The following is a 15,104-nucleotide window of genomic DNA, read 5'->3' as shown; positions in this document are numbered from 1 at the left end:
AGGCAGGTATTTAATGCAGAGGGTAATGAATACATTGCCGGGGAGGTTGTGGAAGCAGATACATTAGCGGCGTTCAAAAGGCATCTTGACAAACAAATGGATAGGATGGGTGTAGTGGGATACGACACTAGGAAGTACTGAGGGTTTTGGCAAAGGTTGGTATCAGTACCGCTACAGGCTTGGAGGGTCGAAGGGCCTGTTCCTGTGCTGTATTATCCTTTATTCTTTGTTCAATACACAGGCTTAGCCGACGAAAGCACAGTACTGTAGATGTTGGAAAACAAAATAAATATTGAAAGTGCTGGAAATAATTTGCAGGCCAGACATTGTGTAGTGGGAAATGGAGATAAATATTTCAGGTCAATAACCTTTCAGCAATATTTCCAGCATTTTCTGTTTTTCATGTTCAGTCAGGTTTCTATTTTTTCCATACACTCTTACGCAGCTAGGACTGTTGCTGCAGCTTTTGCAATGTTGTGTTGATTTCAGCATCAAATGACAGATTTCTGGTCATTTGGAGCTTAGATATCTGAAGCTGTCAAAAATCTCCAGCATCACATGGTAAATGCTGATAGATATTGGGATGGCAACTTCCTGGACCATCTTGCTAATGCTAATGATTAAACCAAAAGCTTCATGGACATCAGGGTCTGTCAATTTGCCAATGAGGAGGTGTTCCCTGAAACTAAGTATTAGTGCGACACCTGCAACATAGAATAACTGTCTGATGAGGACCTGCCGCATTTTTGTCTTGACGTCTTGGGCAACACGTCTGAGCCGCTTTCCATCAGTTTTGGTGTGTCGATGAACTGAAGGCATACAATGGCAGCAAAGAGAGGATGTCCCAGAACACAACTCTGTTCGACCCCATGGCGGTTCTCACAGGATTCTCATATTGCCTCTTCATAGCTGACGATACCACTCATTGTGATGGAAAGAGGAATCACACTGAGCAATGTCAGTGGACAACCAATCTTCTTTAGCAACTAATAGATTGCTTCTGCTCACATCGTCAAGTGCCTTGGTAAGATCAATGTAAGCAATACTTGGTGGTCTGCTTTGTTCACGACATTTCTCTTGCAGTTTCCAGACTGAGAACCATAGAATCCCGACAGTGCAGAAGGAGGCCATTCGGCCCATCGAGTCACTGACCCTCTGAAGGAGCACCCTAATTAGACTTACACACCCCGCCCCCCCCCCCCCCCCCATAAAAAAAACACTCTAATCCCGTAGCCCACCTAAACCTGCACATCCCTGGACACAAAGGAGCAGTTTATTTAGAATGGCCAATCCACCTAACCTATACATCTTTGGATGATCACGTAGAATGTGGATATTCCAGTTCTTAAATGGGATTTGAATTACATTTGCAATTGTTGTGGTTGCCCTTGTTCTTTTACAATGTCAGAATCCCTGTGTCTGCCCCCACCCTCCAGCAGAGACCAGAGAAAGATCTGGTGCAAAGTGGCACCACCAAGATAGCTGTACACCCCACAGATGGTCAGCCTGACATGGATACTGAACCCACAGTGGAGCAACTTAACAAAACTATTGACTCATTTGCCACTGGCAGAGCTCCAGGTGATGATGCTGTACCACCTAAGCTCATCAAAGACAGGAAACGAGTACTCTTGCACGATCTGATTTTTAATACAATAGATCCTTGTGCAGTGGTGTCTGCGTGAGCCATATAAAAATAATGTTGCCACAAATTTAATGATTGAACCATAAACAAAACATTGTGCGGTAGCATCCAAGATGTGGGATTTCAGAATCCTTCATTTGACCACTGTATTTGTACTGTTCACAGAATCGTTTTTCCTGTTTTCCTTTGTATGATAAAGGCCAGGTATAGAAATCAGAATTGCACCTCTGACATTTCTGTTAAGTATAGCATTGCAACAGCCATGTCCCTCTTGCCTGTCATTCTAATTGTTTGCCTGGAGCACCAGAAGACAGAGAACAACCCTACACAGTCCAGCTGCTTCGACGCAAAGTTGATGGTCCATTAACCCATACCAGAGACCCCTTGCAGTTCAACACTTAGCTTTCAAAGGATCATGGGGTTGCAGATGGTAACAAGTATATATTTTTTTTAATTAAAATTTATCTGAAGTTATTTGCGTTTTTTGTGATGTTTTTTTTTGGAGAGTAGTGCTGTTAAACTTTGTTATATACATCATTAGTCTGACAACAGTAGGGTATGTTTTATTTATACTGAATGTGGCTACTGGCAAATCAAACTTGGAAAAATTGACATATTTCACTTCAGATTGGATATACGGATCATACATCCAAATCATCAATCATCATTGCAGTTAGTTTGTGTGAATTTTCTGGAAGCTTCAGTTGTCAGTTCCTAAGGTTCACTCTGTAAATTGAGTTACAGCACCTGCAGACAAATTTTACCAGTAGGCCCAATGTGGCACTCGGGAGACAGCAGTGCTCCATCAGTGATAAGAGAGCACATAATAAATTTAATGTCACTGTTTTTTTGCTGGGAACATGAAAGCATTGTCCATTTTGACATTAAGTAATGGTAGCACCACTGCCTCGGAGTCCGAAGCTCCAGATTTGCGTCCCACCCCCAGGACTTGATGGTCAGAGAAAACGTGTTCATGCCATGGGCAAGCAGATTCATTATCAACCTGTAAATCGTTCCAGTACGCCTAGGGCAGGCAGTAAGACCGGAGGAGTGTCCTGGTCAGGCATGCTTGATGTGGAGAGGCGCCCCTCGAGCTATAGCCTGTGGTGGCAGGCTGCCATTAGACATGGAAAAGCTCAAAGTCTCTAGTAATGGTAATATGAAAACTAGATTGAAAACGCTGCCATTACTTGTTTCGCCTGAAGGTATGTTACCTTCAGCGCAGTTCCAGATTGGGTATCGTTTTCCATTTAATTTTGAGACATTCAGAAAAATATTTGAAAACACCTTTCCCACCCCTTGTGAATTTTAATTTTAGTTTAATTGAATGCATAATGAATGAATATTGCATAGGTTGTTATTGGTAAGAAAAAGCAATTATTCATTCTTAGCTGTTCATGAAATATTTTAAGCTACCAAATCTCCCTTCAATCCAGGCAGACTCTTTTCCGCGCAGGCACATTATCTTAACGTTGTGGCTTGCAGCCAACCACTGCCTCTAAAGCCTGCTGCCCCCCACTCCCATTGCTAAATCTGCACTTCAGTGCAGATTGAAGGTGACGGTATCGAACCAATGACAGTCAACCACGAACTGGAGGAAGGGACGAGAGAGAAAAACGCAGACTGGGAGAGAGATGGAGGGGAACGCAGACTGGGAGAGAGATGGAGGGGAACGCAGACTGGGAGAGAGATGGAGGGGGACGCAGACTGGGAGAGAGAGGGAGGGGGTCGCAGACTGGGAGAGAGAGGGAGGGGAATGCAGACTGGGAGAGAGATGGAGGGGGACGCAGACTGGGAGAGTGATGGAGGGGCACGCAGACTGGGGCAGAGAGGGAGGGGCAAGTAGACTGGGGGAGAGAGGGAGGGGGACGCAGACTGGGAGAGAGAGGGAGGGGACGCAGACTGGGGGAGAGAGCATGGGGAACACAGACTGGGAGAGAGATGGAGGGGGACGCAGACTGGGAGAGAGATGGAGGGGGACGCAGACTGGTGGAGCGATGGAGCGGGATGCAGACTGGGGGAGCGATGGAGGGGGGCGCAGACTGGGGGAGCAAGAGGGAGGGCGGGCAGCATGGTAGCAGAAGTGGATAGCACTGTGGCTTCACAGCGCCAGGGTCCCAGGTTCGATTCCCTGCTGGGTCACTGTCTGTACGGAGTTTGCACATTCTCCCCGTGTCTGCGAGGGTTTCCTCCGGGTGTTCCGGTTTCCTCCCACAGTCCAAAGACGTGCAGGTTACATGGATTGGTCATGATAAATTGCCCTTAGCGACCAAAAGGGTTTGGAGGGGCTATTGGGTTACGGGGATAGGGTGGAAGTGAGGGTTTAAGTGGGTCGGTGCAGACCCAAGGGGCCGAATGGCTTCCTTCTGCACTGTATGTTCTATGACTAAAACAGAAGTAGACTGGGTGAGCGAGAAGGAGGGGGACACAGACTGGGGGAGAGAGGGGGAGGGGGATGCAGACTGGGGGGGGGGGGGAGAGGGAGGGGGGAGAGGGAGGGGAACGCAGACTGGGAGAGAGAGGGAGGGGGGACGCAGGCATGGGGGGGGAGGGAGGGGGACGCAGACTGGGAGGGGGCGAGGGAGGGGGGATGCAGACTGGGGGGCGAGGGAGGGGGCAGCAGACTGGGGGAGAGAGGGAGGGGGACGCAGACTGGGGGAGAGAGGGAGGGGGGTCACAGACTGGGGCAGAGAGGGAGGGGCAAGTAGACTGGGAGAGAGAGGGAGGAGGACGCAGACTTGGGGAGAGAGGGAGGGGACGCAGACTGGGGGAGAAAGGAAGGGTACGTAGACTGGGGGAGAGAGGGAGGGGGATGCAGACTGGGAGAGAGACGCAGAATAGGGACAATGTCAAGATGAGGGCCTCGCATGGATATTAATTTCCATTTAAGGGCCTCAAGTGGCACATTGGTGAGTGGACCACATGTTGTCACCCCTGCCATTGAGAAAATGATGTCGGGAGTGGAGAGAGCTGGATAAGCTGCCTGTTATTTGCCACCAACCTTCAAACCCGCGACTGGGGATTGTAAAATCCACTCCAAGTAGGTTTTACACAGAACACAGAACAGTACAGCACAGAACAGGCCCTTCGGCCCTCGATGTTGTGCCGAGCAACGATCACCCTACTCAAACCCACGTATCCACCCTATACCCGTAACCCAACAACCCCCCCCCCCCTCCCCTCCCTCCCCCCCCTCCCCCCTCCCCCCCCCTCCCCCTCCCCCCTCCCCCTCCCCCCCCCTCCCCCCCCCTCCCCCCCCCCTCCCCCCCCCTCCCCCCCCCTCCCCCCCCTCCCCCCCCCCTCCCCCCTCCCCCCCCCTCCCCCCCCCTCCCCCCCCCCCTCCCCCCCCCCCTCCCCCCCCCCCCCCTCCCCCCTCCCTCCTCCCCCCCCACTCCCCTCCCCCCTCCCCCCCCCCCCCCCCCTCCCCCCTCCCCTCCCCCCCCCCCCCCTCCCCCCCCCCTCCCCCCTCCCCCTCCCCCCCCCCCCCCCCTCCCCCCCCCCCCCCCTCCCCCCTCCCCCTCCCCCCCCCCCTCCCCCCCCCCCCCCCCCCCCTCCCCCCTCCCCCCCCCCCCCTCCCCCCCTCCCCCCCCCCCCTCCCCCCTCCCCCCCCCTCCCCCCCCCCCCTCCCCCCTCCCCCCCCCCTCCCCCTCCCCTCCCCCCTCCCCTCCCCCCCCCCTCCCCCCTCCCCTCCCCCCCCCCTCCCCCCCCCCCCTCCCCCCCCCCCTCCCCCCCCCCCCCCTCCCCCCTCCCCCCCCTCCCCCCCCCCCCCTCACCCCCCCTCCCCCCTCCCCCCTCCCCCCCCCTCCCCCCCTCCCCCCCCCCCCCCTCCCCCCCCCTCCCCCCCCCCCTCCCCCCTCCCCCCCCCCCCCCTCCCCCCCCCCCCCCCCCCTCCCCCTCCCCCCTCCCCCCCCCCCCCCCTCCCCCTCCACCCTCCCCCCTCCCCCCCCCCTCCCCCCCTCCCCCCCCCCTCCCCCCTCCCCCCCCCCGCCCCCCCCCCCTCCCCTCCCCCCCCCCCTCCCCCCCCCCCCCCCCCCCCTCCCCCCCCTCCCCCCCCCCCTCCCCCCTCCCCCCCCCCCCCCCCTCCCCACCCTCCCCCCCCCTCCCCCCCTCCCCTCCCCCCCCCCCCTCCCCCCCCCCCCTCCCCCTCCCCTCCCCCCCCCTCCCCCCCCCCTCCCCCCTCCCCCTCCCCCCTCCCCCCCCTCCCCCCTCCCCCCCCCCCTCCCCCCTCCCCCCCCTCCCCCCCCCTCCCCCCCTCCCCCCCCCTCCCCCCTCCCCCCCCCTCCCCCCCCCTCCCCCCCTCCCCCCCCCCCTCCCCCCATCCCCCCTCCCCCCCCCTCCCCCCCTCCCCCCTCCCCCCCCATCCCCCCTCCCCCCTCCCCCCTCCCCCCTCCCCCCCTCCCCTTAACCTTACTTTTTAGGACACTACGGGCAATTTAGCATGGCCAATCCACCTAACCCGCACATCTTTGGACTGTGGGAGGAAACCGGAGCACCCGGAGGAAACCCACGCACACACGGGGAGGACGTGCAGACTCCGCACAGACAGTGACCCAGCCGGGAATCGAACCTGGGACCCTGGAGCTGTGAAGCATTTATGCTAACCACCGTGCTACCGTGCTGCCCAATTGGGCAATTGCTGCTGAATCGGTACAATCATCCTTAACCAACATGCAGTATGTTGGGGGAGAGGGCAGCAGGACTTAGACTGCACAAGTTGTTTATCAGGCACGACAGTCAGTGACCACCTGTGTTGTATAACTTGTTTTATTACAGGTCTCAGTCACCTTTGGTGCTGAGAACTCTGCCACATCAGCAGAGTGTGGATCAGTGAATTGATATAGGTTCTATATTATTTTGATACTGTATATTGTAAAATAGTACAAAAACACAGGGGATGATGCTTTTATTGAATGAATGCTAGTTATTTGCAGTCGAGACAATAGCAACATCACCGGGTTGGCTTTTATGACTTTTCCTTAAGCCTTTCCTTTTTTACGTTATATCTTTGATTTATCATTCATCTCACAATAAAATAAAAAGTGAAATATTTCCTTCATGACTTGTTGCTACAGAGACACTCCGCTAAGGTAAATGTAATAACATGTGCGAACCATAGGCTAATTTCACATGATCAGATGCTGCGACTAAATACCATGATCGGTGTCACATGATTGAATGCTGTTTGATCAAATTACATAGGAACAAATCTCCAGGAATGCATCAAATCAGTATGGGCCCCCACAAAATTGGACACGGTTCAAAAATGTGTGTGGGAATAGTGATGCAGGATTACTCTGCACTCATTGAAAATGGTGTTGAAGCCCAAGATCAATCATGATCGTATTGAATGGCAGAGCAGAGTTGAGGGGCCATGTGGTCTGCTCCTCCTATTTCTTATGTTGTTATTGCTTCTGATGCAAACTTCATGCTGCATGTCTCGGGGAGACACAAAATCATGAGGCTAGCATTAAATTCAATGAGTCTATTATTTAAAACCAGCGTGGACCTCTGAAAGGAGGAGTGCATTTTGGCTGCAATGTGCACTGAAAGTCATTATTCATTTGATTCTGTGCTGGAAAAGACATAATTGCACAAACAGCAGAAAATGGGTGCTTGAGATGTTATGATGCTGCACTGGAAGCCTTGGTACAAGAGGTAGAGAGCAGGCCATGCTCCACAGGGAGCCAGAAGGCCTTCCACACAAACTTTGTGAAGGCAGTGGTGCCACATTGCAGTTGGGTCAATGTCAGTGGTCCAGTCCTTACGACTTGAATACAGAGATTGCATGAAGTTCAAATTTCTCACACAAGTGGGCCTCAGTGAATGCATCTTTAAACGGCGCATTCGAGGTCACTACTGACCTTGCATACTATTCAACGTACTAACCCCATGTGTATGCATTGCTTGCAGCCAGGGCAGGAAAGGATAGCACAAGTGCTAACTTGCACGAGGGTGAAGTTGCACATGCAAGGTCTGGCAAGTCTGCCAGAAGTAAAGCATGAAGATGTTAAAGTGTATGGAGAGGTTGCCTGCAAACTTGGCGCTGAGCTTTGCACAGAGCATGGAGCCCATCGTTTCTGATATGAAGTGGTGGCCCCATTGATCATGTAATGGTTAATATCTCATCTTCCTTTGCAGCACAAGCAGAAGCAATCCAATACTTTGTTGCTGCAGTGGAATCTCAGACAGAAGTCATGCCAGGCTGGCTTACTGCATTGCAAGCTTGTGCTGCTGCCATCTTAGCTGCAGATATTAATGCCCATAGGGTATTGTAAAGGCAATCTGTCTGCCATACCAGAGTATGGTGTGGGGCAAGTGGCAGTGGCTCTATGGAGCGTAAATCTATTTTCCTTTCACCATTACCTTTACTGCTGCCTTAAGCCTGCCAATGCAGACTGCTGCCATCCAATGTGAGGTAGTGCAGTGCAAAATCAAACCACCTAGGGTTAGAGCTGCTCAAAGTGGTCTTAGCCACCCAGAGTGAAAGTCAGCAGCCTTTCACTAGCTCCTCAGTCAGGACGTTAATATTAAATTGGAATCTTCTACTTGCCAATGGAGAGGCAGTGGCGTAGTCCCATGAACAAATAATCAGAACGTTCTGGTCGCCATGTAGCTGCAATATTTCTGGGCATACCATATTACGTGGCCTGGCAGTGGGCTTCTGAGGTGTATCTTTAACATCCGGGGTAGTAGGGGCCTGGAAGAATTGGCCCTATAATGACTTATAAAATTATTTCTGCTTCTGAAATTTAAGGGGGCAGTTGTATTCTACTTCTGTCTAAGGCCATTAGCTGTAAAATGTTAAAAAAAACAGCTGGCAAGATCTGAACTGTGCTGTTGTCTTCAACTTTCAGTATGTCAAACGAGAGTCCACTGCAACCATACCACTTAGTCATTTGGTGAACCATCCTGTGACATTTCACAGGAACATTATCAAACAAGATTTAGTGAAATAGGGTAATTATAAGGAGCATCATAAATGAGGAGAGAAAGGTTTAGAGAGGGAATACAGATCTTGCCACTGAGGCAACCGGAAGTACGATAATTGTATGTACGGCAATGTGAATGTATGGTGAGAACAAGCCAGTTATGGGGCTCAGTTCGAGTTCCAAGGCAGCTATTTTGTTCATCTTTAAACACCCAACCCTGAGAAAGCCAACACCCAAGACCTTTGCACGTTCAATTTACTTTAAAAGTATTTTATTTTCTTCCAAGTGGAGGAGAAAAGATCTCTCTGTTCTCTGAGACCCTGCAAGATTTTATAGTTCCTTTGGTGGAGAAAAACATTCCAAATGAACCCCTAGCACCCTAAAGTCATGAAAGTTGTATGACCTTCCCTCTGACCTTGCAAATATTGACACAGGTCAGGACTAGCTATGTACACCAAGGTGTGTCACCTTATGAATTTTGGACGTTCATTTGTGTGCTATCTGCCAGCATGATGTAGGTCATTCATATTAATAATCAACATAATTTTAAAAGTGTTAATTGGAATCAGCATTTAGGTTTTCGGAATGTGGTATTTACCCACCATTTTATTTTATACACACCATTATGACCATTTACAATATTTGTCTCTTTTATATTTAATAGAAATGTCTATTCTGTTAGGTGCTATTGATAGATTATGTTTATATATTTATGTATACACCTAAGGACACCTACGTATAGTTAGGTACCTTGTAGGTTGTTTAGAATGTTGAAATATTTATTAAGGAGTATACTTCTAAGCAGTCTGATTAACATAATTAAGATTTCATTAGTGTGGTGAGACAAGCTTTTGTATTTTATTATTTTGGCTGGCTTAACACATGGCATCAATGGGGATTGTGTTGTACAGCCCAGATAAACAGCTATATTGATAATTGCCATTTGAGCTGAAGTGTTTCAAACACAAATAGAAATGATAGTGAGAGGCATTAGACTGTCACCTCTCACTGGGTAAAAGAGATGAACCAAATCCATGCTGTGTGGTGAGATCTCAATCCTCTTCTCACGGGAGGACAGTTAGGAATTGCCAGAATTTTGATAAATGTATGTGGCCCCACGCATTTTGATTACTGTAATGGGACATTTCGGCTAATTTGGACGTATTACACAGTTGCCAGTTCATTATCGTAATGCGGACAAACCCGGATCTCAGTATATAATTATATTTTTTTCAAAAATGCTCCTGTATTATCACACTGTCACAGGCTGCCAGCAGAGAAATGCTTGTTCCAATCATTAACAGACACAATCTCTGCAGAACACCAGAGGGGAATTAAAATTGGGAAAGAAAATACCCCAAGGGTGGTAATTTTAATATTAGAATTTAATTTGTTATTTTCCATATTAAGAATTTTGCTGCATTAATCCTTTTATCAGTGCGCAGCAGGTTATTTGCACAAGCATAACCGTAAGGTGATATTCATTTCCAGAATGGGTTTGTGTGGAGCTCTAAACAGTGACTGATGCAAATCCTTTTGAAGGCCAGACCAAAGATGAAAATCTACATATTTTTAAATAAAAGCAATGCTACATGCCTAGAGAAATGTTTAGATGTCGTGAAGTAACATTCTGCTTCCTGCAGATAATTACAGCAAGAAGATGAAATTTGACCACATTTAACTATCCAGATGCCAAACCATCTCTCCGCTTAATTATGATCTTTATTTCACTGTCCAGTGCAGATTTTTACCATGCCATTTATTTAGTATTGTTGCACTGATGATGGTGACGGATTCTCCCATCTTTTTGACGGGTAATTGGGGGAAAAAAAGCACTGGAACCTTTAAAGACTATTTTTGTGCGTTATGCTTCCTTAATTGGTCCGAATACACAGACAGTTAACTATGACATACTTGTATAAATCGTACTTCGTGAACCAGTTTATGCCTTCAAAAAGGAGCAGTTTGCTTTAATCTGGAATCAAACGATCTTCGCTTTGCCACCCCACTTTCTACTTGACACCACTTATCATTCCCCAACTAAGAAGCCTGATAACTGACTTTTATTATCAGCATGTTTGGAGGTGAAGAGGAATGGTCAATGGTAACCATTGTTTTACTCCTCCCGCAAGTCTTTGTTTCTACTTAAATCCTCCTTCAAGCAGCCCGACTGAAGGTTCACAGGCCTGAACCATCCATTGCTTCATGGTAAAGGGTCCTGACAGGTGTCGTGTGTGAGTTGAATGTTTTTAAATGCAAAAATAAGCTAGAATGCTTATGGAAGAAAAATAAATGAGTGTTAAGCCTATATCTTAAATGCTGTAGAAAATGATTTGATAAGTTAGGTGCTTCTAAACTTCATACAATACAAAAAAAGAGAGTGATGTTGAAATGTGGTTTCCAATATCTTTGAGCTAAATTCCTCTCCAGGATTTTGGTCTTTGTTTTGGAGAAAGTATTTCTGGTTCTGAAAGAGCCAAGAGTCATTATGACATTGCAGATGAGCAATGAGGTGACAGAAATTTGCATTTCCAATGCAAAATGAGTCTTAATTGAAACACCAAATAATACATACACCAGGATACATTTATAAAGGATAAGCAGAATACTGCGAATCCTGGAAATCTGAAACAAAACAGAAAATGTTGGAAATGTGCAGCAGGCCAGGCAACATCTGTGGTGAGACAAACAGAAACATTTCAGGTATGTAACCTTTGATCAGAAATGGGAAATTTAGAGACAAAATAGGATTTAAGCAGGGGGGTAGGTTGGACAAGGAGCAAAGAAAAGGTCTGTTATGAAGTTGAAGACAGAATAGATTGAATGGCAGAAGATGAGCCCGACAGGAACAAAGACAATGGTAATGGGGCAGGAAAAGAAGCAAAGAAAGAAAAGACATACTTAGGTCAGGTGTGCTGCTGACTGCAAGCAAAACTGAGATTTAAAATGCAAAGAAAAGGAAATAAAATGCAGCAGAAATTGTGGTCTGCAATTATTAAACTCAAATGTTGAGTCCAGAAGTGTGTAAAGTGACCAATTGAAAGATGAGATGCTGTACCTCAACCTCATTCTGGATCATGACTCCACCACTGAACATCAAGCCATTGTTTCCAGAACAGTCACTGACGTCAACTCTGCCCCCCCTGATCACTTCCCATCTCTTTGTTCCCAAAACCTGTAGAGCTTGCATTTACCTCCTTCTCAAGATCCATAAACAGGACAGCCCTTGACCAGACTCTCCCCACCTACATCCATATCTCTTCTGATGCTCTTCGTCACATTAAGCGTTTCCAAATTCCTGCTTGGCTTGTGATGGCAATCATGACACAGCATCAACATTTGCATGTTCTGGCTTGCTATATTGGATATCATCCATGTGTGCCGACAATATCAATGACTATCTTTGTAATCTACCAGCTGTCAAAGGTGATATACCTTTACAAGGCCAATGATCCAACAAAAGAGTAAAATATCACCCATACAGGTAATTGTGGAACTTTCTCACCCCCCCAAATTATGCTAAAAGCCTCTTTTTCTAGCTGAGCTTAATTTGTTTCTGTGCTACTAAGAGTTTGTGAAGCAAATGCTGCCGGTCATTCTTCTCCTGAAGGTATAATTGGGTTCAAGAATTTCAGACCAAGAGCTCTGCTCCATTATTGTTTCCTTGCATTTTTCCTCCAATTTTTGCTTGCAGCCAGCAGCACATCTTCTCCAGGCACATCTTTTATTTATTTTCTTGTCCCATCACGATTGCCTTTGTCCCTGTATCATCAACTCTTCTGTCATTTAGTCTCTATCGCAGACCTCTTTTTTTTTTCCCCCTTGTCCTACCCACACGTTGCTCAAAACTTATTCCATCACTAACTTTTCTGATGAATGGTCACGGGCCTGTAACATTAACCTGTTTCCCTCTCTATATAAGCTGCCTGGCCTGCTGAGAATTCCCAGTATTTTCTATATTTATAAAAGTTTGCTTGCCATACTGAGGTATTGATGGCATCTTTGGAAATACTGGATTGATTAGCTGCTAAATTCAACGATGAATTAGAATAAGTAATCATCCCTATATCCAATGATGATGTTATTTTGACTTGTGTACTTTTCTTCCATCACCAGTGTCTTCTGTTTTCACCGTGCCCACTGTGAAGCTGCAGGCTGAGATCGGCGACAGTTCAAAGGTTTATGGGAGAAGTAACAGTCATGGCAAAAGTTTTTTGAACCACAGACACTGAGAAATTCTTGTTCCTCCTACTAGTACAAAGGTAATAAAAATAATACTAAGCATGATTCTTTCAAAAAGCATATGTTTACCCCGTCAACAATTACTTTAATTGGCTATGTTTAGCTTCAGGAATTACATTTTTGTATGCAAATAATTCACTTTCTCCAACAGAAATCAACCTGAAAGTATCACAAGACTGAACCCAAACATTTTGCCGTGATAAATATTTTAATAAGAACTGTACAGCCAGATAATTTTATTATTTGGTTGTATAAATCACCAATGCCACACTTCAAAATATCAAAAGTAAAACAGAAAGAAAAAGTAATTTTATATTGAGAACTGGAATGGAGAATTAGCAAACGTTTCCTAACAAGAACAATTAATGTGTACATTGCATCAGAATGTGCCTGTTTACAGTAAATTAGATGTGTGACCTTAACAAGATGTTAATGTTTTCTCACATTTTACCCCATCCTGCCCTCGCTCCCACTTCCTCTTCCCTCCGCTCCTGTACCCTACCCTTCATGACCTGCCCATTACCGTTCTCTCTCTCCAGTTTCTTCCTTGTCCAGTTATCCTCCACCACACTCTTTTCTCAGGCACTCTTTCTTTCTTCTCCCATTCCTACTGCCTTTCTTCCTTACCCCCACCCCAACCTTTCTCTCAAGTGTACTTGCTCCTTTCATCACTTCTTTTCTCTCCTTTTCCTTCCTACCCCTCCACTGCCCCATTCCTACCCCTGCTCTGGCCCACAAAGGGCAATCACTTGGATAAGCGTGATCCTCAAAAGATTAGCTCTTGGGTCTCTTTACAATTTACAGCACTGAATCCCTCCCGAAGTGGACAGGAAGGGATGACGTCTCTTTTCCTTCAGGCAGAAATCAAAATTGCCAGGATTTTGCCTCAACTTCACACATGCATTCCAAATTCTCTGTGTAAAGACATTTCCCCAAACAATTTACAATGGTCATTTTAGGAAAAAATAACTTTGTATTCGGAGACTTTTACTACTTTCTTGCATGCTGAACTGAGAGAGGACTGACCTTTTTAGGTGAAGACCGAGGATGTGATGAACCTTAGTATTGAGCATATTATTCTGCAGTCTGGGCCATTGGCTGCAAATTCGAATTGTTACACGTTGGAACTGAGCCTTTTTTCTTTCACTAATTCAATGTGATTGTTGGGCAACTTTTGGTGTGGGTGGCATTAGTTGCTGGAGGTGACTTTAGGCCATTGCCTTCCACTGTAACTAAATCATTCTTTGCTTGACGTCTTCCCACAGTCCCGAAGAGTTGCAACAACCTTTCCCTGATTTGGACAAGTATAGTGAAAACTGAAAACCTAGAGAATGTGCACCATTGCTGTCACATCTGCAAACTTTCTTTTTGCAGGCTCTTGGCACGCACTCTTTGCATCGGTAGCCTGACCCTCTGAGCTGCTGCAGAGCTGGAATTCCCCAGGTTCTCCATCCCTAGCCAAGGCTTTCTGAGTCTATCTTGAATAAAATGAACCTGAGATATCAAAATAAGATGTTGCCAAAGTGGAGTGGTGTTGACAGGTGGAAGTTCTGCCCTAATGTGTTTCTAGCTCACTAAGCTCCTTGGAGGAAAATCTCGGCCCTGGTCTCAGAGGTTAGGATGGAGAGGGAGGAAAAAGAAGGATGTGGGTTGTGGTGAAACTGGGAATTTTCATTGACTTTGATTTAGAAAAAACTAATACAAATGTGATTGAAATCAATTAAAACAAGGGAAGGACTACTACTTACTTTTTCTATTTTTATATATTTTAAAAATAAATTTAAAGTGCGCAATTCATTTTTTCCCCAATTAAGGGGCTTTGGGTTGTGGGGGTGAGATCCACACAAACACAGGAAGAATGTTCAAACTCCACACGAACAGTGACCTGGGGCTGGGACGAACCCGGGTCCTCAGCATTTTGAGGCAACAGTGCTAGCCAGTGCCACTAAAAGGACTACTATTTATGCAAAAAATGGTGCAAATTTCAATTCGGAGTAGAATGAAAATTGTATTTTGTATGATCAAACCTTACCACAATCATACCATTTCTAGGGCAATCCCTTGCAAATCCTCCCCTGTAGAATTCCATTGTTCCTCGCATTGATCTGCACTTAGCCATCATTGGACACGGTGATGGCTCTGTCAGCAATTACCTGACGCTGCCCACAAAACTGATTTTTAAGTTCAAAAAAAAACTTTGAGAAACGATTTGTTAAAAATATTTACATTGGATGAGGAACATCTAGCTTTATTCCAGGTATGCTATTGCTGACAAAATTTCTATTATG

General features: G+C 47.1%; 1 protein-coding gene across 4 annotated transcripts in view; it reads left to right on the top strand.

Moving 5' to 3' along the window:
- The window catches only part of cdk14 (cyclin-dependent kinase 14), a 776,296-nt gene that overhangs the window by 612,840 nt on the left and 148,352 nt on the right, over positions 1–15,104 (top strand). For all 4 annotated transcript variants that reach the window (XM_038797927.1, XM_038797929.1, XM_038797930.1 and 1 more), the window contains one exon: positions 12,691–12,836. In XM_038797927.1, the coding sequence (XP_038653855.1) occupies positions 12,691–12,806 (116 nt within the window). In that variant the 3' untranslated portion in view covers positions 12,807–12,836. The remainder of the gene's footprint in view (positions 1–12,690; positions 12,837–15,104) is intronic.

Source organism: Scyliorhinus canicula, chromosome 5, assembly GCF_902713615.1.
Source record: "Scyliorhinus canicula chromosome 5, sScyCan1.1, whole genome shotgun sequence".
In the NCBI taxonomy this organism is placed as follows: Eukaryota; Metazoa; Chordata; class Chondrichthyes; order Carcharhiniformes; family Scyliorhinidae; genus Scyliorhinus; species Scyliorhinus canicula.
The sequence above is the reverse complement of the archived record's forward strand: the minus strand, read 5'-3'. Positions and strand labels throughout refer to the sequence as shown.